This window comes from Chelon labrosus (assembly GCF_963514085.1).
Source record: "Chelon labrosus genome assembly, chromosome: 21".
Classification (NCBI taxonomy): Eukaryota; Metazoa; Chordata; class Actinopteri; order Mugiliformes; family Mugilidae; genus Chelon; species Chelon labrosus.
The window spans coordinates 23,969,860-23,996,897 of record NC_140354.1 but is presented as its reverse complement, the minus strand read 5'-3'; the positions used below and the strand labels follow the sequence as shown (position 1 = coordinate 23,996,897).

Below are 27,038 nucleotides of genomic sequence, written 5' to 3'. Positions count from 1 at the left end.
GAAACACGTGTTGCTTCCTCCAGAGCAAAGACGATCCGACCACGGTCTGTTATGTTCTGGTATTTCCCACCCGTAGCGGCACCACTGCTCAGTTCTGTCACGACATTTTGGTTCTAAAGAATAACCGAGTGGATTTATAACGGCCTCGACGTGAATCTGAATTTACTTTTGGTCCTTTAACATATCAAAAAAGAGAAGAAGTAAAGAGAAAACAGTTGTTATTTGATTCAAGGTGGAAGAGAAGGAGGAAGAGGAGAAGAAGAAAGAGGAGGAAGAGGAGAAGAAGAAAGAGGAAGAAGAGGAGAAGAAGAAAGAGGAAGAAGAGGAGAAGAAGGAAGAGGAGGAAGAGGAGAAGAAGAAAGAGGAGGAAGAGGAGAAGAAGGAAGAGGAGGAAGAGGAGAAGAACTTTATTGACCAAGTTGTTCCTGCTACTGTGCAGCATCAAATCTACTGGAAAGAAAAGAAGAAGTGTCTCCTCCTCCATGTCCTCCTCCATGTCCTCCTCCTCCATGTCCTCCTCCATGTCCTCCTCCTCCATGTCCTCCTCCATGTCCTGAATGTCTAGAGTCTTAGAAGACGTCCAAGATGTCTCCACGTCTCCATCGTCTCTGTCCACATTGATTCCATCTTGGTTCATCTTGTTTTTCTACCTCCATGTTTCTGTCCCTCACCTGATGATGATTAGTAAAGGTTACCATGGTTACCACCACCACAACCTCTACTCCTCATCCACCAGGAGGTTTTTATTCCCATGATTAGAGGAGTATTTAGTTCCTGTTAACAGTTAATGGTGCGTTGGTTGACAGCAGCTCTAGCAGCGGCGTGGAGCGGCGGCGTGGAGCGGCGGCGTGGAGCGGCGGCGTGGCTCTTTGGGGCCGTGGGCATGTAGGCCGCGTTCTGCTCGTTATTTCCTTGAAGTCATCAGACTCGTGCTCCGTCAGGGAACGGCTCTTATGATAAGTGGCAGCCATGAAATATGAACGGCCTGTCATAGCTGCACGCCGCCCTCCCTCCCTCCCTCCCTCATATCTATCTGCTCCTCTTCCTCCTCCTCCTCCTCCTCCTCCTCCTCCAGTCTAATCTCTCCTCCTCCTCACCTCAGTCTGTGCTTCGCGTGTTTCACTGAGAAACGTTTTAAATGATAACGACGGAGGAGACGACGTTTCCTGAAGCAACAACAGAACACAAGCAGCGAGGTTTAGATTCTTTATTTCAGCTAAATCTGTTTCTGTTGGAAAAACAAAAAAACAAAAGAACTTGGCACATGGAAAGCATCGTGAAAAGCTTTTTTTTCTTTAGATATTTTATATTTATATTTATATATATTTATATACGTGTGTGTGTATTTTCACAGACAGCGCACAAAACAGTAGCTGGACGTCGGCAGGAAGTCGCCCTGAAACTAATAAAAAGGTCAAACATGCAGAGTTCATGTTGCTTCTCCTTCAGCAAACAAACCAACACTGGACACAGGGATAATATATATATATATATGTGTTTCTGTATTTATATATATATATGTGTGTGGATGTGTTGCTGCAGGCTGAAATAAATACTGACACACGACAAGAAACCAAGTTAAAGACTGGACGATGTCAAAGACTCCACAGGACAACCTGAACACGTCTCCTAGGAGCTGATTATTTTATGCAGTAACAGGATACCTGGTTATTTCTTTGCATCAGTTGATTTGTCTTCCTCTAAAGCTGCCGTGTCGCCCTGAATCCCTCCAACATCACAGCTGCAGCTCATCTGATCTTAAGACTGAACTCAAACAAACCGACGCTGCACTCGAACGCACCACAGAGACGAGAGCCAACGACCTGCAGAGAGGAAACAACGCTCCTCTTGTCTCTGGTGAAATATTCATGTGATGAAATGTTTGCTTTGGTCGTTAAGATAGAAAAACCTGCGTCACGTCCTTTAGAGCGATCAGTCCGTCTACATCCGTCCATCATTAACCTCTAGTCACTGCCAGCTGTTCTCCAACACGTCTCTCATCGTCTCATCGATGTCTCAGAGGTTCAGACGTTAAACTTCCTCCAAGATTCAAACTAAAGTAAAAACTAAAGCGTCTCCTATAAACCTTCAAATCTAACGGCAGCGACATCAGACATGAGAAACTAGTTCCAGTAATTAATCCCTTCACATGATTAAAAGCTAATTCCTAGAAATAACAGTCACGTCCTGCACCATCAGTAAAACTAAAGACCTGTGATATGGACGCTGATGAACTCCTGGACGTTAACGAAGCACAAACTAAAGACTCTGGTCTCTGAGACTGATCAGCAGGATTATTGCTCGCTGGAAAACAAAAGACCAAACACACACACACACACACACACGCACACACACTCCCCTGCTTCAGGAGGCCTAGCTTTAGCCTTTAGCCTTTAGCCACAGTTTACTGCAGCTCTCGTTAGCGACTTGTTCAAACACCAATCACAGTGAGTGGAGCCTTTAAATGTTACGTCCCAAGAAAACACATTTGGGTCTGTTCCTGTTTTTACCAGAGAACCTTTTAGTCGTCGCTGTTTGAGGTTTAAATCGATTCAAACTCGAGGTTCAGGACTAATTGTTGCGTCTGTCCCGGACCGACCTCGTTGCATCAACGCATCGCTGCAGGAAAACACTCGTCTGTCCACCTCCTCTGCTTCTACTTCCTGCTTCCTCTGCAGAGCTGCCTGCAGGAAGTGAAGTGGGACGGCGTGGACACGAACACACACTCGTTCACACACACATATATAAAACACACACACGCTGTAAACACACGGAGTCATGCTTCAGTAAAACACAGAGGAACTAGCCGCTAGTCGCTTCCATGGCTTAAATACGAGCTAACAGAGTATAAGAAACATGTCACTGAGCCTCAGTCAGGACGCGTCCCAGCAGCGTTCATCATCACCGGCCCAAAGACGCTAACGGAGTCGTTACTGGGTGATGAAACGCTGCCGGGACAGAAGGTCCAGGGCTTCTTCTTCTTGATACAGAAATTCATGCATTAAACGTCAAGCATTCCAGTTGTAGCTAAGATAAGGAGAAACATACGGACACTAGTATTATTATTATTATTATTATTATTATTATTATACACTGGTTATAAATGCACTGAACTGACGGGCCGAACCAAAGGGAGCCGAGGAATCAGGAAAAGGAAAATGAAATCACAGTTTCCACCCAAATAAATGTCAGAACATGGAACTGAGGCTGTGTCTGGGGGCGCAGGGCCGGCATTCATGTGTTCATGTGTTTAATAGATTCATGTGTTTAATAGATTCATGTGTTTAATAGATTCATGTGTTTAATAGATTCATGTGTTTAATAGATTCATGTGTTGATGTTCCTTGTTGAGGCTGAACCTGTGATTTATCTCAGACTCTGAGTTCACGCTGCAACAACAACGAGAGAGAAAAACAATCCAGATCCAGAAAGACGTAGAGAGTTAGAGCTCAGATGGTTTCTACTGGTCAGACAAAGGTCAGAGGTCAGAGGTCAAAGGTCAGTTAGAGCTAGGGCTGCAACAACGTCGGCGTAATCGATGTCTGTTTTTATGTTCGTCCATAAAGATGGAGGATCTATCTGCAGCGCTGCTGAAAACACAAACGCACTGACGCTTCACATCCAGAAGGTTCTGGGTTCTAATCCATCAGCTGACTGGTTCCTTCCTGTGTGGAGTTAGGACCCTGTATATACTGATCTGTTGGACTTTTAGTTTCAAGCTGAGTTTTGTGCTTATTAAACTAATTAAACCTGTAAAACTAAAGCAGGTAGACTTCTAGTAACGTTCTGCTCTCAGTGCTAAGTGTTAGCAACCGTTAGCTGATGAATAATTAAACCAGACTCAGCTCTATTGATGAGGATTAATGTCAGGATGAGTCTGAACTCTGTCATCAGGTGAAACATCAAGTTATCTAGAGGTGAGTCATCAGGTTGTTGCAGCTCTAGTAGTTAAAACGTGTCGTCAGGTTTGTGGTCGTAGCTGCAGCAGAGTGAACAACAAGTCTGAAGGATTCATGTTGAAGTGTGTGTGTGTGTGTGTGTTGGGGGGGGGGTGATACTAGAGGTCGGGGGCTGAGTGTGTGGTGGGTGGGTGGGTGGTGGGCTGAGATCAAGCCTGCTCGCTGGCAGCAATAGTTCCTGGGAACTCCGGGTTGATAAAGGAGAACCCCTGGAACTCGTCCTGGTCCAGGTTCTGAATCACTTCCTCATCGGGGGGCGTCAGCACCGGAGGGTGGCGCGTGAAAAAGCGGTCAAAGTTCTCAGCATCACGTCCGCACTGTTAGAGGGGGGGGGGGGGGGGGGGGGGGGGGTGGAGTACAGGAGGGAGGGGTGAGGCAGGGGAGAGGGGGGGATGGATGGATTGAGGTTAAAATAAAACTTGGTGAGAGGTGACGTCACCTGAACGTGGTTCAAACCAAATATCAGAGCAAGGCTCAGAGATCGAGGGGGGGGGGGGGGCGTTCCATTTCATTTCTTTGGAGGTGATGAAATGAAGCCCCCCCCCACCCCCCCCACTGCACCGGCCTTCTTCTAATATTTTAAACAGATCAGAGAAGTCTCAGAGGTCCTGGAGGTGCACTACAGCCAGAGAGAACATTTACACCAGAACTGTCCCAGGAACTGAAGCTACGTGGTCCTGGTTCAGAGCTGGGGGGGGGGGGGGGGGGGGGGGGCAGATAAAGATGTTCCTTATTCCTCTACCTCTGAGATGAGCATAAAACAAAGTGATTAAGTTGCCGTCAGCAGGACGCCTGGCAGGGACGCCTGGCAGGGACGCTCAGATGTTTCTCTGCACCGAGCTTTAATTAACACAACAAGGATCCAGCGTCCTCTGACAACATCACCCAGAGGAAAACTACAAACTCATTAAATCCACACGACTCTGGGAATAAATGAAATTAACCCGGACCGGTTAGAGTTTGGGGAAATATGTGGGAAAAAAATAAAAAATTAGACCAGGGTCAAACTGAATCTGAGGCTAATTCACCTACGGTTAGTTAGGATCTGTTTAGAGGAGCAGAACCAGGCAGAACCAGGTAGAACCAGGCAGAACCAGGTAGAACCAGGTAGAACCAGGTAGAACCAAGCAGAACCAGGTCGAACCAGGTAGAACCAGGTAGAACCAGGTAGAACCAGGACCCTCATTGGGTTTGATTTTGGTCAAAGGAATAAATGATGTTGGTCTGTAGTGCACCGAAGGTTTGAGAGAGAGCTCCTGAACATGCAGATAATAAAGAGATGAGAAAAGAGAAGAGAACACAGAGAGGACAAAGAAAATGTAGATGATGGATGATGGATGGAGGATGGATGGATGGATAGATGGATGGATAGATGGATGAATGGATAGATGGATGATGGATGAATGATGGATGGATGATGATGGATGGAGGAACAGTGAGACCGTAGATCTCTGAAAGGACAGATGAATGAATGAAAGTGGAAGCATGAAGGTTTCTCATCTGTTCTCAGTGAATCCTTCACTTCTTCTTCTTCTTCTTCTTCTTCTTCTTCTTCTTCAGCTCACAAACCATCAACCATTCTCCACAGTCAGATCTCCATCTCTAAACCTCAGATCTAGATCTTCATGTTCTCCTCAGCACCAAGATAAAACTAACGCTGCAGAACCAGATGTGTGTGTTCTCCTTCTTCTCCTTCTTCTCTAGCTGCATCCAGAACTCTCTAACGTAGGAGCGTTGACCTCTATCAGACAGGAAGTGGACGTGAACACGCGGCAGTATCACGGCCTCTAAAGGCCTGCAGCCTGAGAACGCTGCCTTAAAAAATAACAGCGGACATCAGACTATGGTCCAGAAAATTAAAAGTAAAATAAAAAAATAAATAAAATAAAATAATAAAATAAAATAAAATAAATAAATACATAAATAAAATAAAATAAAATAAGAAAATAAATAAATACATAAATAAAACAAAATAAGATAAGAAAATAAATAAATACATAAATAAAATAAAATAAGAAAATTAATTAAATAAAATAAGAAAATAAATAAATAAATAAATAAAATAAAATAAAAAAATTAATTAAATAAAATAAGAAAATAAATAAATAAATAAATAAAATAAAATAAAATAAAATAAAATAAAATAAAATAAAATAAAATAAATAGTCATCTCAGGTCAGCGTTGGAACTGATTCATCTAAACTCTGAACCCGTTCAGCTTCTGCACCAAAGTCTCACCACAACACATCCTTCATCATCATCATCACCATCATCATCACCATCATCACCATCACCATCATCACCACCATCATCATCACCATCATCATCATCACCATCATCATCACCATCATCACCATCACCATCATCACCACCATCATCATCACCATCATCATCATCACCACCATCATCATCACCATCATCATCATCTCCTCTTCCTCACTTACCTGTGCCGGTGGTTCCAGGTCGTTCAGACAGACATCACAGAGTGAAAAGATGAGTTCAGAAAACAGAGACAGGAGTCGAAGGAGTCGGAGGAGGTACAGGAGGTACAGGAGGTACAGGAGGTACAGGAGGTACAGGAGGTACAGGAGGCGACAGCGTGTCGTCTGCACAGAAGGAGTTTCAGCTCTACCCCCCCCCCCCCCCATCTAACCCCCGCTAGCAGCCTGCAGATCTTTAACCCTCCTCTTAAAACTCCTTCTGTGCAGACGGTGTTCAGGTAAAGACGTCCTCCCGGTCGTGCTCAGAGGTTTAACCAGGACTCTAACTCCTGGCGCCTCCTCTGGGGGGGGAGGACCTTGTGTGTGTGGGGTCTCACTTACAGCTCTGGGTTTGAACGGCGGCTGCACCTCCTTGTTCTCCAGCTTCTCCCAGTCCATGTAGCGGAAGAAGCTGTGATCCCTGATGTCTCTCTCGCCCTCTGGACCACAGCCCAGTCTCTTGGCCGGATGCTTCGTCATCAGCTGGACGGACAGAGACAAGAGAGACGATCAGTCTGGAGACCTTCACTCTGTCCCTCCTCAATACATCCACCTGTCTGTTCTATGTCCATCCTGATCTAAACGTCTGGATTCCTGCAGCTCAGTGAGGATGGATGAGGCAGAGCTGATTTAAAAGCTCTCACATCCATTCAGAAAATCTCTGCATCCATTTTTATTTAGTCACAACCTTTTCCTTCAACCTCTGGTGATAAATCTGAGTCCAGATCAGGACAGAAGCTCCAACCCTGAGAGCAGCGTCAGGATTTAAAACGTCTGAGGACAAAAGTAAAGACACATGAAAGAAGAGAAACCTCTGGAGCCAGTCAGGACGTCCTAAAGACTAAACTGAACCCAGGAGCTCATCTGAACATGGACGTATTTATTACTCATTCATTCATTCATTCATTCATTCATTCATCTTTTGTAACCTCTAGTCCTGTGAAGGGTCATGGGGGTCTGGAGCCTATCCCAGCTGTGATTGGTCTAGAGGGGGGGTCCCCCCTGGACAGGTCTCCAGTCTATCCCAGCTGTGATTGGTCTAGAGGGGGGGTCCACCCTGGACAGGTCTCCAGTCTATCACAGGGCTCATATTTATTACTGCTTTTATTTATTTCCTCCTCTTTCCATCCATCCATCCATCCCGTCTTCTCTCGTCTCCCTCATCTGCTCCCTGAGGTCCAGCTCTCAGCAGGAGGTCTGAGCTGTTGTTTGTTCCTCCTCCTCCTCTTCCTCCTCTTCCTCCTCCGTACCGACCAGAAGGACCGTTTAGAACCTTGAGAACACCACGGAGGCCGTGACGTGGGCCGTGAGCTCCCTCAGGAGCAGCCGTCACACCTCATTACTTTACAACTAGAACAACATTTTCCAGGGGTCGGTCGACCTCACGCTGCAACAAACACTCTGCTGCTCTCCTGTTGTTTCTACCTGAACGTGACTCTGAAACACAGCGACGGACCTTTAAATCCTTTAAACCCTTTAAACCCTTTAAACCCTTTAAAACCAACACCTGTGCTGCAGGAGATGTTAATCTAAATCTAATCCCAGCAGATGTGAACAGAAGACGAACATCTTTATCTTTAAACATGTGCTGCAGTGGGAACATGATGAATGCATGATGTTCTGCATCATGTGCTGCAGTGGATGCCTTCTGGTTTTAAACTTCAGAAACCTGCAGGGCTGACATTGGATGAGAATTACTTTTTTTTTGTTATTGGTTCAGTAAAAGAGAAAACTGATAAATTAAAAACGTGTCCGTCTAGAACAGAGACTGTCCCTGGATCAGATCTACTGCAGGACATTAGAATGCATTGACCGGTGTACCTAATGAAGTGGCCAGGGAGTGTATACATGAGTGTCGCCTGTTTTCAGCTTCACTGCAAAGAGCTGAAACGTAGAGGGGGGAGAGGCTCTCTGCTTCTGCTTCTTTCTTTTCTTTTCAAAATGGAAAAATCTTGTAGCGTTTAAAAAGGATGTCACACACACACACACACACACACACACACACTGAGTTAACCCTGGTGCTGCTGGCTGGGGGGGCTGGGAGCTGTGGGAGCTGTGGGGGTGGACACAGCGAGTTCTCATACTTCACTGAAGATCGGCTGTTGTAAAACTACGACCCAGTAATCATCACTAATACATAACACAGCCTGAGAGAGTGTGTGTGTGTGTGTGTGTGTGTGTGTTGTGGTCAGTGAAGCATGGAGTTAGGAGATGAGACAGAGGGTTGATAGAGAGGACCTACTTAGCTTTGACGCTAGCCAACCGCCACTAAAACAGAAGAAGAAGAAGAAGAAGAAGGAGAAGAAGAGGGAGAAGAAAGAACAGGAAGATGAAGGACAAGGAGAGGAAGGAGAAGAACAACCAAAACAAGAAGTAGTAGAAGAAGAAGAAGAAAAAGAAGGTAAAGAAGAATAACAAAAACAAGAAGAAGAACAAGAACAAGAAGAACAAGAAGAGGAAGAAGAGGAAGAAGGAGCAGAGAGAGAGAGAGCAGGACTGTGCAGGACTCACCCCTTTACAGATGGCGACAGCCTCCTTGGACATGGACTTGGGATACGAGACGTGATGCTCCATGATGGACTGAAATAACTCGTCCTCATCCTCGCCGTCGAACGGAGGCTGGAGAAGAGGAGGAAGAGGAGGAAGAGGAGGAAGAGGGGTTTAAATTAAACCAGTAGAGGAAGAATCTAAAGTCCTGTCTTTGTCACCGTCCACCATAAATGAGACAAGCATTGTCCCGTCTATTCTTAATAATGAGAAGGGGACAGACCTGTCCAGCCAGCATCTCGTAGAGCAGAACTCCAAAGGCCCACCAGTCCACCGACTTCCCGTAGGGCTGGTAGGCGATGATCTGAAACAGGACGCGCTTCAGTCACTGAGACGGGACAACAACAAGAACAGAGAGAGAGAGAGAGAGAGAGAGAACGGTGGTCTACCTCTGGAGCGATGTAGTCTGGCGTCCCACAGAAGGTCTTGGTGGTGACCCCGTCCAGCATGTTCTCTTTACACATCCCAAAGTCTGCGATCTTGATGTGGCCCTCACAGTCCAGCATGACGTTGTCCAGCTTCAGGTCCCTGGAGCAGGAAGAAGGTGAGACCTTAAATAAATAAATGAAGCAGCATCTTCTCAGTCTCCACAGGCCTGAGCAAACGGAGCAAACGGAGCAAACGGAGGGAGACCAGAGTGTTTGAAGCTTTTTATGCAGTTATTAGTTATTAGACAGACTAGCTGCTGTCGTTGGGCGTCGGTGTCGCTCTGATGTTTATTTCATGTCCAACAGAAACACTTCCTCCTGTTATCTGTCAAGAAATATTCATTTGTGGTTCCATCTGAAGCAAACATCTTCTTTGGTGGAGAAGCTGCAGCGTTCAAGACGCCAGCGCCACCTACTGTTAGCTCTGACTGGTGCTGGACCCAGTCATGTGTGGGCCACCTTCCATTTTATGTTTATCATGTTTATCATTCGCTGCAGGCTAACGCACAAATTAGAACACGCCCCCGAGTGCAGGATGAGTCATAGACATTTAGGAAGCCAGCGTCTCTGCTATCTGTGACTGAACCCTGTGTTGTTATCATTATTAGTCATTTTTCTATTTTTTTATTTATTTTCTTCTCTCTTCAAACACAGTTATTTTTTATTATAACTGAGCAAAATACAAAAATAACAGTTTATTTATTTAGTATTTTAATGGTTTACATGTATATACATCAGTACTATTAATAACTATTAATCAGCTATTATTCTACTATTATAATTACACATATATATATATATTATTCTACTATTATAATTACACATATATATATATATATTATTCTACTGTTAAGCCTATAAACCAGATCATCAATGATTCCTTGTTGTTTACGTCTTCTTCCTTCTTTTTATTGATTTATTTTAAGGTTTTGTTTTTGTTATTGATTCTCTTGTTTGTAAACACACCCTTCCCTCCAGACTACATATTATCATAATAACCTTCCATGTTGATCAACGTCCTGCTCCAGCTGTTAGTCCTGTCCTGAAGGCTTTCAGGTGTTTTTCTCTTTCAGACTCATTATTATTAAATGTGTTAGCTGGTGTGCTAGCGCTGTTAGCTCTGGGCCTGTTACCTGTAGATGATGCCCTTTAGATGGAGGAAGAACAGGCCGATGGCGATCTCCGCGGCGTAGAATCTACACAGAACAAAACAAAAAAATAATCAGAATCAACAGCAGCGTTTAGGGAGAAAGAGGACGAGAGGACGAGAGGACGAGAGGACGAGAGGACGGATGAGAAACAACAAGACACGGGGGTAATTTGTGTGTTTGTGTTTGTGTCAGCGTAAAGGTCAGAGCTGTCTATTCCTGGCCGGAGAGCAGCTGATAAGATCAACAGCAGAGGTCTGAACCATGTTTCTATCTGGAGTCTGTTTGGAGACGGTGAGGAGGAGGAGGAGGAGGAGGAGGAGGAGGAGGAGGAGGATGTTCATCTGTGACCAGAATGACAAATAAACTGAGAGGGAACATGTTGAAAGGTCTGAAACAGACTGGATCCTAGAACCTGAATCTGGTTCCATTCAGTATGGATTCATGATGAACAGAGAAGAGCTGGATGAAACATCTGGAGCTCATCACTGCAAAACCTCTCCTTCAAAACAAGATGTAAAATAATCTGAGGCTCCTTCCCTCAGATTAAAGCCTGGATTAAAACGCTGTAATATAATCTGTCTAATACTCACACAGCATGAGGCTCCTTGAACTTGCCGACCTGCTGGATCTGATACATGAGGTCTCCACCGTTGATGTACTCCATGACAAAATACAAACGGTCCTGAGGGAGGGAGGGGGAGGGAGGGGGAGTAGAAGATAAGAGCAAACGTTAAAGAGTTCAGGGTCAAATGGAAGAAGGAGGGAGCGAGAATGGATGGATTAAAAAGAAAGAAACAGAGAGAGGCATCAGTCTCCTCCATTATCTGCAGAGATTGCCAATAAAACTGAGGATGAGAGGAGATGTGGAGGGACCGTGGAGAACTGATACCGTCAGGAGATTGGCTTTTACCTCAGTTTGTGTTTGCTGGTTCTGTTCTGAATGTTTTTCTTACTTTACTTCCTGTGTTTTCTCTCCTCTGATTGGTTGATATACATCCAGTCTTTTCTTTGTCATTGACCCTGTTGATGTTTCCTTGGGTCCTGAGTTCTTGTCTAGCTTTAGTTTTTTCTGTATTTGTCTTAGTTCTACCTCCTCAACACATCACGTACAGTATTCATACACGACTCTTATAATCTGCTGCACACTGCGTTTCATGTAAAAGCTTTAAACCTGAGCAGAGTTAAGGTGGAATCCTAACGCTGAGGGTTAAACTTTAAAGGTTAGGGATGTAGTCGTGTCTTTAACCGCAGACTGAGACTGAGACTGAGACTCTGATCAGTGGAAACGCTGCAGATGTTTGCGTCCATGTGAACGTAAACCACTGTTAAGATGTTAAGTCTGGAGGCAGAGGGCTATATTTAGGCTTTGGTGTAAAGTGGATTATACGTCAGAATCTAAAGCGAATGCAGACAGCAGGCGAGGTTCAGACCACGGCGGGATGCAGCGGGATGCAGCGGGATGCAGCTCTGTGAGGAGACTGGGATGCAGCGACGGTTATCTCTGACTGAAATGACCTAAAACGATGAGCTGGCTGTAGATGGAGGAGGAAGGAGGAAGGAGGTGGAAGGAGTACGACCTGCAGTTCCTCTAACGCCCTCTAGAGGCTTTAACGTCCTCATGTATTAAACCTGGGGGACGTGTTGGACCACCCACCATGCTCTGGAAGGTGGAGTGCAGCTGAGTTAAGAACGGGGGCTTCCCGGCCAACGCCAGCACCCTCTTCTCCACCATGGTGCACTCCACGTCATCGTCCTGGATCACCACGTCCTTCTTCAGGATCTTGATGGCGTACAGATCCTCGGTCCCTTTACGCTCCGCCAGCATCACCTGCAGGAGGAGGAGGAGGAGGAGGAGGAGGAGGAAGAGGAGGAGGAGGAGAGGGAGACGTTAGGATGGTTAGGGGCATGATTTATAAAATGTAGAGCCTTGTATCGTCCGACATTGAGCAGAAAAAATAAAAACAAAAAGCTTTGGCCACAGAACTGACGCTTTCTTTCTCCTGACAGAAGCTCGGCCAAATAAATCAAGAATCAATACGTCTCCAACCTGATCAGAGAGGGGCCGTCTCCATGGAGACCAAAATAAAATCATTTGATTCACATCAAAACTCCAAGAGAAGAAGAAGAAGAGGGGATGAAGGAGGAAGAGGAGGAAGAGGGGATGAAGGAGGAGGAGGAGGAGGAGGAGGAGGAGGAGCAGTGTTTTGCCTCCTTGTCTTCGTCCCTCATGAACTCCAGCGAGGACACAGAGACTTTGAGAAGAGACAAAGGATGAAAGGATTAGTGTAACTTTCTGTTCTCAGTTTGGGAGGTGGGGGAGGCGGGGGGGAGATAAAGGGAGGTGAAGAGAGGGAGGGATTAAAATAAAGAAGAGAGGCCGATGAAAGAAGAGGAGGAGACGTCCAGTTTGACCTCTGACCTCGGCTGAAGGACTTTGAGCTACATGCTGCTACGCTTCAGACCAAAGGTTTCTGTTTAGTTTCATCTCTCCTCCTCCTCCTCTTCCTCCTCCTCTTCCTCCTCGTCTTTAGTAACCACAGAGCACAGGTAGATAGCCCTCTACGCTAGGCTACTGTTAGCATCTAGAAGCCACCAAGGCTAACAGTTAGCAAGCTAACAGGTAGATAGCCCTCTACGCTAGGCTACTGTTAGCATCTAGAAGCCACCGAGGCTAACAGTTAGCAAGCTAACAGGTAGATAGCCCTCTACGCTAGGCTACTGTTAGCATCTAGAAGCCACCGAGGCTAACAGTTAGCAAGCTAACGAGCTGCTAACTTCATGTAGGACATGTCAACATCTTCCTCAAACTCTAATAAAAGAACTGGACCTCCACCTCCACCTCCTCTGCCTCGGCCTCCTGCTCCTGCTCCTGTCCTGACTGAGGGTGGAGGACGTCTTATTATTATGGTCTGTAGACGGATGGAGAGAGGATCAGTGTGATCAGATCTTTGTTGTGACCAGGATGTTCTCTGTGAGATCAGGAGGTGAGTCTCTGCTGCGCTGCTGTTATAAATATTCAGCTATGATAATGTAGAGAGAGGTTACTGGGTCCATGGGTCCACGGGGACGGCAGATGGACGGAGAGAGGGGGAGAGAGGGGGAGACAGGGGGAGAGAGGGAGAGAAAGAGAGCTCATACAGCAGCAGAGTGACTCTAGGAAGTTAAATGACCTCAAGTTCATTTAGTACAGACAGAAGAAGAAGAGGAGGAAGAAGAGGAAGAAGAGGAAGAGGAGGAAGAAGAGGAAGAGGAGGAAGAAGAGGAAGAAGAGGAAGGTTTACACTGTCAGTCGTTAACTGGACAGAATGACTGTTTCCATGGAAACAAGATCAAACAATGTGATCAGATACATGAGTTTATGTCAGGACATCAATCAATGGAGAAGTTTACTGATGAAGAGGAGAGGAGCATCACATCTACTGGAAATAGAACAGTAGAAGAAGAAGGAAGGGGGGGAGAGGATGAAGAAGAAGAAGAAGAAGAAGAAGAATAAGGATAAGGATAAGGGTAAGGAGAAGGAGAAGACAAAAGGCAGGAGATGAAGAAAGAAGGAGAAGGAGCTCTTCTTCTCTTCTCTTCTCCATCAGTCTGATCTGATTAGTGGAGGAACAACTGGTCTCCATGGAAACACATCAAAACTGTTGGTGTCCATGTTGCTACGACGACTGTGACTCAGTGTTCACATCCTGGAGTTAAAGAAATGAAACGCACCCAGTGTGTGTGTGTGTGTGTGTGTGTGTGTGTGTGTGTGTGTGCGTGTGTGTGTGTGCGTGTGTGTGTGTGTGTGTTACGTTAGCGTTAGCGTTAGCATTCTGATGCAGATGTTCTCAGAGGCAGCATCCTCCCACACACACTCAGGAACACGACACACACGTCACATGACCTCCTCTGTGTGTGTGTGTGTGTGTGTGTGTGTGTGTGTGTGTGTGTGTGTGCTGGGTATTCTTCCAGCCTCAGATTCTCCATCGGTGCAGCTTTAAACGCCTGTTGCCATGGAAACAGGCATCCAGCAGCACACAGGTCTGACACACAGACAATAGTCTCTCTCTCTCTCTCTCTCTGTCTCTCTGTCCCTCGTCCTGATTTTCATTCACGTCTCTCTCTCTCTCTCTCTCTCTCTCCCAGGTCTCCCTCCCTCCTTTCATTCACTCTGAGGTTTTTTTTAACCCCCCCCTTCTCTCTCTCCGTTCATTCATGTCACCATCGCCTCACGTCTCTCTCCTCCTCCCTCCTCCCTCCTCCTCCCTCCTCATCACCTCCTCCCTCCATCCCTCTCTCTCAGCTCTGTAGTGTTTTTGTACATGAATCCTTCACCGTGACAGACCCACCTGATCACCTGATCACCTGATCACCTGACCACCTGATCACCTGATCAGCTGACCCAGACCCGTCCCGTTGACCCTCACCTTTCCAAAGCTGCCCTTCCCCAGCACCATCAGGAAGTTGAAGTCCGACAGCTTCATGCGGTCCTGGTTCCCGTTGGAGTCGAATCGGGACGCGGCGTTGGCCGACTTCCCCTCCGCGTTCTTTCCTGGACCGATCTTGGCTCTCTGCATGGAGGAGGAGGAGGAAGAGGAGGAGGAGGAGGAGGAGGAGAAGGAGAGAGCTTTAGAGAGTCATCCATAAACACAGGCCTAGTAGAGTTTTAATATCAGCATCAGAGACGGACCAGGACCACGACTGAGACCCAGTAATGTGGTTTTAATGTGAAGGAGACTCCTTGACTCTCTGGTCTCAGATCTGGTCTCAGATCTGGTCTCAGATCTGGTCTCCTCTGTTTGTTGTGTGGATTCCCTCCATATGTTCCTGACTCATCGTCTCCATCTGTCAGAGCTGAACCTTCTAGCTGCTCTGAGACTAAAACCGTCAAAGTCAAACTGAAGTCAGTCTGAGTTTGAGGAGACATGCAGCTCATGTTACCACAGAGGACCCCCCCCCCCCCAGACCCCCCCTCCCCCAGACTCCCCCCCCAGAGACTGAGTCTTAGAGCGACCTTGAGGAGACGAGGGGAAAGAAAAACAGATAAAGAAAAGAAACACAGAGAGGGACGATGAAGGTGACGGAGAGGAGAGAACATCCTGATCTGGTCTACAGTGACCTGGATGATACTAGACCAGAGATGATCACATGGATCAGTCATGTCTGTTTATTAGTAACGAGAGACTTTAAAAGACTCTGAGAACTAAACTGAACTAGAAACTAATCTGAACTAGAATCAACTCAGAGATCATCTCCTCAAACACAAACAACAGATCAGCAAAGACATCACTCTGAGGATGGAAGCTTCTTTCTTTCTTCCTTCCTTCCTTCCTTCCTTCCTTCCTCCCTCTCTTCCTTCCTTCCTTCCTTCCTTCCTCTCTTCCTTCCTTCCATGGTTCAGTTCTAATCTGAGCTTTGTCTCTAAACTCTGGATGATGGACAGAAGGAAAAGAAGGAATAAAAAGAAAAAGGGAAGACGTGACCACATGTGTGAATGATGCTTGTGAGATCACAGTCAGACGTCTGGACCTGGAGCGAGCCAGACCGGACAGTAGAAGAAGAAGAGAACAGAGGAAGAAGAAGAAGAAGAAGGATGCAGCCAGCTGCCCCAGCTCAGACAGGACTGGTCCTCCTCTACCACCCACCTCAAATTTCTGCCTGAGCTCCTCGTTGCCCTCCTCTCCCTCTGGAGCAACAGGAACGTTGAAGTATTCTCCTTCCTCCTGAGAAAGAAGCTTGAACCTGGAGCAGAGACAATCTGGAGTCAGACCAGATCAATCTGGGGTCAGACCAGATCAGATCAATCTGGAGTCAGACCAGATCAGATCAATCTGGAGTCAGATCAGATCAATCTGGAGTCAGACCAGATCAGATCAATCTGGAGTCAGACCAGATCAGATTAATCTGGAGTCAGACCAGATCCCAGTCAAACACCCTGACTTATCGTTACAGTTGTGTTCTTTCTTTCATAATTATTTTATTAAACATTTATTAAATTCAGATTCCCTCTCTGTCCTCCATCCCTCCATCAGACACATGTTCCCTGAGGTTCTCAGGTTCTTTACTTACCCCCCCCCCCCCCCCCCCCATCCTCCTCCTCAGCTTCAAATACTGGCATCTCATTAAAAACACTGACAGGACGGAGTCAGCACAACCAGACGGAGATAGAGAGAGATAGAGAGAGATAGAAGGGGAGAGGAAGAGAGATAGAAGGGGAGAGAGGGGGAGAGAGGGAGAGAGAGGGAGATAGAGAGACAGAGGGGGAGAGAGGGAGAGAGGGACAGAGGGGGAGAGATAGAGAGAGATATAGGGGGAGGTTGGGGGAGATACAGAGGGATCTTTCTGATAGAACTGGAATGAAAAAAGTATTTCTCCCACGGTGCAGTAATGAACAAGGTCACCTTCACTCTTCCAATCTTTCCTTCATCACTCCTTCCTTCCTTGCTTCCTTCAATCCCTTCAACCATTCCTCCCTCCTCCCTCCCTCCCTCCCTCCCTCCTCCCTCTCACCATCCATCCACTCCTTGTTTCTGGAGCTCTGAGATGCCGAAGGACAGTGAACCCATGAAGTCGTTGCGGCTGGTCAGGTCCCAGTCCCAGACCTCCACGGACAGACGACGGTCCTTGTCACACTCCTTCAGGTGGCTGCAGAGAGGAGAGGAGAGAGGAGAGGAGAGGAGAGGAGAGAGGAGAGGAGAGAGGATAAGTCAGCCTCCTCCTTCCAGCCATGATAACGTCTCAGAGACAGGATCAGATCAGACCAGATCAGATCAGTTCTTACAACTTAAAGGTCTCGTTCCAGGTGGGGTTCAGGGAACACTTGATGGTCTTGGTCTTCTGTTTGCTCTCACTGCGTGGATCTGGAATCAGTTTCAGTTTGACGTAGGGGTCCGACAGACCGTTGGGGTCCATGGGGACGAGGTTCCTGCCCTCTTTGACTGGAGGACAGACACAGAGAGGACAGAGACAGAGAGGACAGAGACAGAGAGGACAGAGGGGACAGAGACAGAGAGGACAGACACAGAGAGGACAGACACAGAACTGTATTAATTATAATAATAACCATTAGATGATTTCTGTTAAAGTGTCTCTCCAACTACTGATGGAGGAGGGTCACAGAGCAACCAGCAACACAGAGCAACCAGCACTACAGCAACCAGCAACACAGAGCAACCAGTACTACAGCAACCAGCAACACAGAGCAACCAGTACTACAGCAACCAGCAACACAGAGCAATCAGCACTACAGCAACCAGCACAGCAACCATCATCACGGAGCAATCAACACAGAGCCCTTGAGCCAGACTGTCGTCCACCTCCACATCCTGCCTGTGACCCCTGACCTCTATGACCCCTGACCTCTATGACCCCTGACCTCTATGACCCCTGACCTCTGTGACCAATGAGCTGAAGAACAGCAGACTCTCCTTCATCCTGGTTCTTTTTCTTCATCTCACTGCAAACAGGAGGAAACTGTTAATGGCTCCACACTGACCCCTGTGGACCAATCAGAGTACTGCTCCTCCTCCTCCTCCTCCTCCTCCTCCTCCTCCTCCTGCTGCTCACTTTAATTATCTCCTGCAGCATGACAACAGTCCAGATAATCCAGATGAAGCCAGAGTAAAGTTTCCTTGTCTCAACCAGAAGAAGAAGAACAAACAGATATAGACCAGGTCTGTGCAGCCCGTGATCAGACTTTAGATGTGACTCAGTTCATTAGATGATGAGATCATGATCAGGTATTCATGTGAAGTTATTGAATTAAAGTGAATTATTTCAGTTTGTAGAAAGCAGAGTGAACCTCTGCTGCCACCTGGAGGGAAAACATGACGCTACGGGTAAAATGAGTCCAATCAGAGAGGAGGAGATGATGCTCTTAAATATTAATAACAGAAGTCACTCTCAGTGCAGGTGTCAACAACCTGAAGCGTCATCTTCATTCTGCTCCAAGGAGCCGTTCACTAAATGTTTCTCCTGGGAATCATTCACCCTCTCACCATGTTTCACTCAGACAGATCTAACTGGGTTTAAACTCTAACAGGCCGAGCTCCATCTCATCCAGATTACCCCAGTAGAGTGGTTTTATAAAGTAGAACAGGATGTGGAGTCTCCAGGATCCAGAGGAACCAGTCTGGTTCAGTCTGGTTCCCATGATGCACTGGGCTCCTGTCCTCTACTTTATCCTCTCCATGTAATCATGTGTCACTGCTGTTTGACATCAACTCTGTTTCTCTTACATGAGCTGGTTGTGATCTTCTCCTCCATCTCTACCTCTCTCATCCCTCCATCTCTTCCTCTCAGCTCCTATCGACCAATAAATCTTAAATGTTCCCAGACCCAACATCCTGCACCTCCACCAGTCCACCAGCAGAGGGCGACAGGTGACCGTGTAGATGTAGACTGGCTGTAGAGTGTGTGTTAGTGTGTGTGTTGGTGTGTGTCCCACTCACTGGTGACAGTCAGGACGTTGGTCTTGACCTCGGCGGTGATGGCCAGGCGTCCTCTCCTCTCGGTGTGGTCGGTCCCACACAGACTGGGGACGTTGGCCACGCAGCGTTTGTGGATGTTCATCATACAGTCTGGAACAACAAGCACATCATCATCATCATCATCATCATCATCATCATCAGGAGAACATATTGTAGAGGGTCGATCATAAAAGGACGTACGGTCACATCTCATGCCCTGGTGGATGAGGCCGTAGAGCAGAGAGCCACAGTGGTCACAGAAGGTCGGGCTGGAGTAGGTGTGGATCTTAAACTTATGCTTTGCTCTCGGGTCCTGGAGGAGGAGGAGGAGGAGAAGGAGAAGAAGAATTAGATCAGGCATCAATCTACTGTACACTCTAACTCCTGACCTTCAGACAGAAGAAGAATGAGATGCTCCCCTCCTCTTCATCAGTAAAGTCCTCCAGTGATTGATGCTCTGACGTAAACACACCTATCTGATCACATCGTTAGATATCGTCTCCATGGAAACAGATCAGAGTCATTGATCAGGTTGGAGTCGTCTGATCCTAACGTGTCTTTAGAAGGAGACGCTGATTTAATATGACAGTATAAAGACAGAGACAGCTGACTGGTTGGTCCTCATGTATGATACTGTCTTCATGGACGTCCTCAGGGCGTCTCTGCTGGTTCAGTGTGTTTGTTCCTGGAGCTGCAGTGATGGACGGTAACGATTAAATCAAAATGAAAAAGATCAGTCAGGAAGACGGAGGCGTGGAAAAAGTCAATCAAGATGAAAAGACATCACTTCTCCTTCCTCCTCCGCTTTCATCCGTCAGCTGACGACGGCCCGTCAGTCAAAGCTAACGATAGCGTCGAGCACATGTGGAAAAATAAATGAAAAACCTCCACGACTGGAGAGGAAGTCCTCTGAGGACCACCCGACCCGGGACGGTCCAGATACTCAGATGAGGAGGGACTTGGTGCAGCCAGGTATCCCAGAATGCATTTCATATATGCTGCTGTTTTAAACTGAGAACAAACAGTCTGGACTTCAGAGAAGAACCAGTCAAGAACCACCAGGAAGACAAACATCTGACCACAGAAGAAAAAAGAGGAGGAGGAGGAGAAGAAGAGAGGAGGGTGAAAAAGAAGAAGAAGGAGGGGTCTTGATACCAAATAAATGAAAATCCAACTTCCTGAAATACAGACTCTGGAATTGATGACACCTGTGAAATGCATTCTGGGAAACTTGGCAGTTCCACCCTGGGGCCCAGGGGGCCAGGGAGGCTGGGGTCGGGGAGGCCGGTGCCAGGGGGGGCTGGGGGGAGGCCTGTTCCATGTGTTAGCTTCAGGTTCAGGTTGAGGTTCTTTTAGCTTCAGAGCTGCTCTCAGCGTCTGTTCTCTCTGTTAAATGTGGATCTATGACTTTGACTGGTCTGCTCTGAGTGAAGTCAGGCTACTAGAGGTTTGACAGAAGGAGGACGAGAGTAAAGTGGATATGAGTTAAACATCTGGATGTAGCCGTGTAGCTCTGTTCTGGCTCTGTAAAGCTTTACTCTTCATCTTTACTCATCAGAAGAGGCCCTGAGTCAAAGACTCTCTGAGATGAATCCTAGTAATCATCTCTCTTCACGTCTTTACTGGTGTTTTGATTTGGTTTCATCTAAAGAAAAGCAGTAAATAAATAAACTCTGTCTGTCTGTATCTGTAAGCTCCTGTCATCCAGACTCACTGCAGCGCTATACATCCCATAAATGTAGGTTTCATTAGAGCTTCTCATCCCTCGACCGCTCCCTCAGGGACTCGGTCTATTAACCCACATCTATAATTGAATTCTTCTTTTAAACACAAGTCGCTGGTGGAGAGAGACGCAGGGAGGCAGGAGGTCAGAGGGTAGAGATGGTAGAGATGGTAGAGATGAGAGAGATGAGAGAGATGGTAGAGATGAGAGAGATGAGAGAGATGAGAACTATGAGAGAGATGAAAACTATGAGAGAGATGAGAGAGATGAAAACTATGAGAGAGATGAAAACTATGAGAGAGATGAGAGAGATGAAAACTATGAGAGAGATGAGAGAGATGATAGAGATGAGAGAGATGAGAGGGATGAGATGTAAGAACTATGAGAGAGATGAGATGAGGTCAGAGGAAGATGATAGGTCTTCATCTCCAGCTCAACGTTATCAGTTATAAATCTACGCTCAGTTAGTTTTATACAACTAATAATATTTAATCAGACTGAAATTAAAGATATAAATTTATTTATAAATTAAAGATATAAATTAAAGATATAAATTTATTTATAAATTAAAGATATAAATGAAAGACTTTTTAAATGTTGAACCTTCAGAGTCAAATAGAAAATGTACGGTTGATATTTTAAGCTGAGAGATGAATCCAGATGACGTCTCCTATATTTAAAGCAGCTCCTGGTTCCTGAGGAGGAGAGGAGGTCGTAAGGCCGTGAACTCATTAAGGAGATGACACTGTGGGGGAGGTGAGGCCCCGTAATTAACAGTGGGGGGGGGGGGGGGGGGGACCCCTGGGAGGAGTGGCATTTAAATGGAGGATGTACAGAACAGCATCAGGTAGACAATGAGGAGAGAGAGAGAGATACGTGGAGGCCAAATATAGAAGAGGAGATAATAGAGGATCACATGAGAGGAAGAAGAAGAAGATAAAAAGAGCCTCGTTCAGAGCAACTTGTTGAGCAACCACTGCTGCTGCTTCTACAAATCTTTACAGATGAACGACCAGGAGATCGACATGAGCTTTAACATCTTTACAGATGTTCTTCTCTAATCTCAGACCTGCACACACTACAGGATGTAAACCAGATTATCCTGACAGATCAGAGAGCAGTGAACGCACCACATCACATCACCTCAAAGGGAAATAACAGGACGGAGAATAAGATGCACACTACTGTAGTGTCCAGTAGGTGGCGCTAATGCATCAATCACAGCAGAGGGAGAGGAAGATGATGAAGAATATTCTGCACTTAGTTCACATTAAATGTTCCTCCGTCCCAAATGGACAGAAACAGAATTATACACAGACACCAGCTGTTATATTATTATATTATTATATTAGTAGTGTTGATTTATTTATCCTAAACAGGTTTAAATGTGGCTCCACAGTTTATTTATCACTTCTACCGTCCTACTATTTATCACCTTCACTGATGTAACAGAAGTCTGATGTGGGGAAATGTTCTCTGAGCTTGTTACTGATCATATTCTCTCAGAGAATCGAGGGGACGTGGGATTTGTTCTGCAGAGCAACGACTTCAACATGAAGACAACGGTTTAAGTTGCATGCCAGCTAGCGTTAGCCTAGAGAGCTAACATGTCACCTCCAGCTGCTCCACGTCAAATCATCCACATTTAAAATCCTGAACATCAAACACATTAACGGACGAGTCTGCAGATCTGTCAACAGCTCACACTACAAGATAATCATAGAGCCAGGTTCTGGTCCGGTGGTGAGTAGTCTGATAATAGTTCATGACGTCTGCAGGAATATGAACACGTCTCCTCAAACTGTTTAAAAAGATGATGAAGAAGGTTTTTAGAAACGAGCTGGAAGTCAGAAAATAAAGTCAGTGAACGAACGGAGAAGACGCCGCTGGAGGTGAAGGAGTTTAAATGACGAGAGGACTCTCAGAGAGGACGAGCTACAGACATCAGCATGTTAAGAATATGAATCAGAGCAGCACTTAGCAGCACTAGATGTTATTAGAGGATGTTGGATGCCTGTTGACCTTTGACCCCCATCAATGAACTGGGAGGAGTTTTATCTGACGCTGGACCTTTGAATCATCTGATGAATATAAATAGAGGAGGACTTCCTGTGTGGGTTTGTCGTGTTACAAAATAACGGTCAGGACAGGAAGAGAGATAAAGATGGTGGCCGATGAAGCGTAACTCCGTCATCTGTCTGCTTCTGTCTCGGGTTAGAGGAGTTTGTTTATCTCGTACTCACATCCGAGTCCGGTCCTTTATCAGCGCCGGGACACTGGAACGTGACGAACTCATGGCAGCGTTTGTGGACCACGAAACAACACACTGAGGAGAGAAGAAGAAGGAGAGACGAGTCGTTCATGTTAGGATCAGAGCTGCAGAAACAGACGGATCCAAAACGCTGAGAGATCAGATGAGTCTGGAGCAGATAAGAACCAGGACCAGGACCAGGACCAGGACCAGGACCAGGACCAGGACCTATCCTCTAATAATAAAGAAATAAAAACCACTGATGGATGAGGTGTAGAGGTGTAGAGGTGTGGTGGTAACCGTGTTAAGCGGCGGTTAATTAACAAACCCGACCAGCTAACTGTGAAGATTAGCTGCTTTTAATTTAACGTGACAGATTATTACAATATAAACTGATTCATTAATTAATTTATTGACAGAAAATTAAGAATTAAGAGAGGATGATTTAAATAAAGGTTGTGTTTCCACCAGTGATCAGATTATTGATCCATTTAAATCTCTGCAGATATTCACAACAGAACACACAGTTTAAATCACGTGCACCTCAATGGTTCTTCACTCCCACTCGACATCCTCTGTTTGGTTCCAGCGCCCACTCACAGCAGTGATACACACACACACACACACACACACAGCGCCCACTCATCCCGGTGATTCTGCAGAGTGGATCCACAGCGAGGCAGCGTGGAGGGCTGGAAGTGATGGGAGCTGTGTGCACACGTTGCTTCGAGGCAACTGCTCTTTTGTAAAACTGCTTCTGCTGCCAAAACACACAAACACACACGCATTCACACACACACACACCCATGCATACACACACACACTCATAGCTCCGACCCTCGGGCCTAAACAAACACCTCTTTTCATGCACGGTGTCAGAATTAACGATCACCTCCTGAATTATTTACTCCACGTGTTACACCTGTTCACTGAAGACAGATTCAGGTCCAGTTGCATCATCAACGTGTTTTAGTCCCGGCTGCAGGAATTAAAGTTCTTAATTCTGGTTAATTGTGACTGACTCCCTCGTCTTTCATCTACTTTTAGAACGTGATTAACAAACACTAACTCGTAGTTTTTCAGGCCGTGTTAGCTGCAGGTTGGTGGGAGACGTACTAAAAAACAAACTACACTTCAGATTCTGCTTTCTTTCCACAGCGTTACTGCAGCTTTGACGTCCAACTGTTATTTCAGTTATTCAGGCGACTAAGGATCTATAAGAGTTTATTCCAGAGAGAAAGGTTAAAGACGTTTCCTTCAGACTTACTCACAAATTCATGTCCAGCAAGAAAACAACACGTTTAAATTAACGATAGATTTGTTCTGCTCTGGAGGGAGTTAGGTTTCTGGTCTCTTAGGAAATAATAATATTCTATATAAAAGTATTGTTTTCACTTTCCAAATATAGTAAAACCATAATTAGAACCCAAACCATTTCTAACGCTTTAAGCATTTACTAAAATAAGAGTTATAATCCAGACAGCTAAATAAGAAGTCGCTCTTTACGCCTCGACGTCTTCTTCCGTCACACATCAACAGATTCTGCTCTGGAGAGGATTTTTCTTGGTGCGCTGTGGTTTCTGTTCCTCCTCCTGACCTTACAGGACGCTCAGCACAAATCGATCTGCACCACAACTCTGATCATTTAGCAGAAGGCCAACATCAGGACTGCGCCTCCAACGCTCTTCCCGTCATGTGACTGTAAAAGCCTTTTTTCCTCTATCATCTCTCATTAGTTTCCCTCTGGGAATCCATAACCATCAGGCTTCAACATTTAGTTCACATCCAGTCAGATGGCGTGAGACCAGGATGCAGCAGCGCTCGGCGTTTGACTTAAACCCTCATGTTTCCTCTGATGCTGCAGCTGCAGCCTCCATTATTCATCATATTCATTAAATATCACTCGCTCTCCGTCTGCTTTATGTTGCTGCAGAGGTGAGCAGGCTGCGTGATAGTAACACGTAAATCAACATAATGTCACGGCTGAACGTCGTCACCTCTCTCTGGGTCGTTAAAGCATGTGGAGGTCAAGGTTGAGGACGGAGGAGGACGGAGGAGGACAGAGGAGGACGGAGGAGGACAGAGGAGGACGGAGGAGGACGGAGGAGGACGGAGGAGGACAGAGTAGGACGGAGGAGGACGGCCCGTCTCTGAGATGAAACGTGAACTCTGTGTGACTACCAGCTGATTCAACAGTGGTCAAAGAGGTGGGGCGTGAGAGGAGCTGAGGCTAAAGACAGCTAGCTACCTGTGAGGACGCCCACCTGTCAATCAAAGAGGCCACGCCCTCTTAATTCTGAAGAACTTCAATGCTTGATCTAAGTTAAACATTCATCATGAACGAAAATTATCCCTAGAGACTAGAACTGTTGACCATAGACGCCATGACAGCTCCTCTAGAGTATAAACAGAAGACAGCCCCGCCCCCTCCATGTTAGTGGGTGGGGCTAAAGTACATGCCACATACATTTTAGGTAAGCTACTAAATGAGTTGTGCTGTAAACTAACCAACCTGAAGTTAAGCTACGTTAGCTCTGTGCTACATTAGCTACGTTAGCATTTACAAAGTATGAATCCATGATGGATTTAAATGTTAATGTAAACTGGTGGAGGTAGAGCAGAGAGCAGAGTTAACGGATCAGCCAGAACCTGGATCCAAACTCAAACAAGATCCAAGATGGCGCCGCCCGTATGACCTCATTTTTTTTCTACAGTTGATGGGAGTGACTCTGTTGGAGCCTGTCCACCATTTTCCAGGTTGCTATGGTGACAAGTCAGCCCGTAGTCAGGAGGTTTTACATGCATTTAATGTGACGACTGCAGCAGGTCGTCTCAGTCGTTAACTGTTGGAGCCTCTAGTGGACGTTAGAGGAACTGCAGGTTGAGTTAGAACCTCATTATGAAGCTTCAGGTAAAACCAGCTTCACTAGAAAGTAAAGAAAATCAGTTTCTCAAGGATTCACGTCCCAACTCGTTCTCATAACGTCCCAAAAGCAAAGAACATCAAAGGTCTTCTTTACCCCCGGGGGGCAGGGGCAGGGCAGGGGGAGGGCGGGGCAGGGGGAGGGCAGGGGGCGGGGCAGGGGCAGGCTGCAGCACGTTCTGTCACTTCACTTCTCTACTTTGTCTCCTTTAAATCCCAATGAACGTCCTGATCTACACAACGACACCACCCTGAGCTTTTATCAATGAATAGATTAATATCATGATCACTGACTGGCAGACCGGTCAGATTAAAGAACCAATCAGGAAATGTTGACGAGCTTTTAAAAGATTATTCTGTCTGAAACGTTTGATTTTGATTCATATGACACCAGAGTTTACATCCAGTCTCATTAAGGTGTTTATTTGGTTTTTAACAGAATCAATCATCAGTTTCATCCCAGATGTTTTGATTAATTATCAAATGACTTTTATTTGACGCTTTGTCGTAAAATGTGGAAACTACTACTGAATCACTGTTGAGAGGTTTGAGTGAATCTGAACTAACTTCAACCTGCTGCAGTCACGTGACGTCGTTATGTAAAGGCTGGTTCATCAATATCATCCTCCATCATCCTCTGAGCATCGACACAGCTTCATCTCACATGGAGGACTTTTAATATCCTTTATTTCTTCCTCTTCGTTTCATTTCCTGTTCCACCTCTGCTCGTTGCTCCACTGTCTTCTGTTTATCAAATGTTTGCCTTTAATGAGCTGCCAGTGTGTGTGTGTGTGTGTGTGTGTGTGTGTGTTAATGCATAGTGATGTCCCAGATTCAGCTGCTAGGTTCAGCGCTACGACACAGAGATCTGACTCACTGTCATAAATAACAGCTGTTTGCTCTGTGATTGGAGGAAATAAAATACAGTTTAAAATGTGTATAAAACACATTAGAGGCATGTCGTCACAGATATCCTCCTCTATCATCTCAAACCTGCACACACTACAGGATACCGTTCAGATTATCCCAACAGATCAGGAAGCATTGAACGAAAACAGAGACCGTGGAGAAACAACTTCCTCCAGGTCAGTATGGGGCAGTAACACATCTGTACACCGGGTCCTTGACG

General features: G+C 46.0%; 1 protein-coding gene across 2 annotated transcripts in view; it reads right to left on the bottom strand.

The window, feature by feature from the left end:
* The window catches only part of LOC311506946 (protein kinase C beta type), a 46,400-nt gene that overhangs the window by 4,072 nt on the left and 15,290 nt on the right, over positions 1 to 27,038 (bottom strand). The window contains exons 3-17 of one of the 2 annotated variants that reach the window (XM_084571102.1): positions 22,979 to 23,061; positions 19,214 to 19,325; positions 18,995 to 19,123; positions 17,326 to 17,482; positions 17,055 to 17,189; positions 16,190 to 16,286; positions 14,972 to 15,115; positions 12,220 to 12,393; positions 11,156 to 11,247; positions 10,548 to 10,610; positions 9,376 to 9,514; positions 9,210 to 9,290; positions 8,951 to 9,058; positions 6,782 to 6,922; positions 1,194 to 4,276 (exon numbers count right to left, since the gene is read on the bottom strand). In XM_084571102.1, coding sequence (XP_084427228.1) covers positions 4,109 to 4,276; positions 6,782 to 6,922; positions 8,951 to 9,058; positions 9,210 to 9,290; positions 9,376 to 9,514; positions 10,548 to 10,610; positions 11,156 to 11,247; positions 12,220 to 12,393; positions 14,972 to 15,115; positions 16,190 to 16,286; positions 17,055 to 17,189; positions 17,326 to 17,482; positions 18,995 to 19,123; positions 19,214 to 19,325; positions 22,979 to 23,061 — 1,823 coding nt within the window. In that variant the 3' untranslated portion in view covers positions 1,194 to 4,108. Of the gene's footprint in view, positions 1 to 1,193; positions 4,277 to 6,781; positions 6,923 to 8,950; positions 9,059 to 9,209; positions 9,291 to 9,375; positions 9,515 to 10,547; positions 10,611 to 11,155; positions 11,248 to 12,219; positions 12,394 to 14,971; positions 15,116 to 16,189; positions 16,287 to 17,054; positions 17,190 to 17,325; positions 17,483 to 18,994; positions 19,124 to 19,213; positions 19,326 to 22,978; positions 23,062 to 27,038 lie in introns of those variants that run through there. The other variant, XM_084571103.1, reaches the window with a different exon arrangement.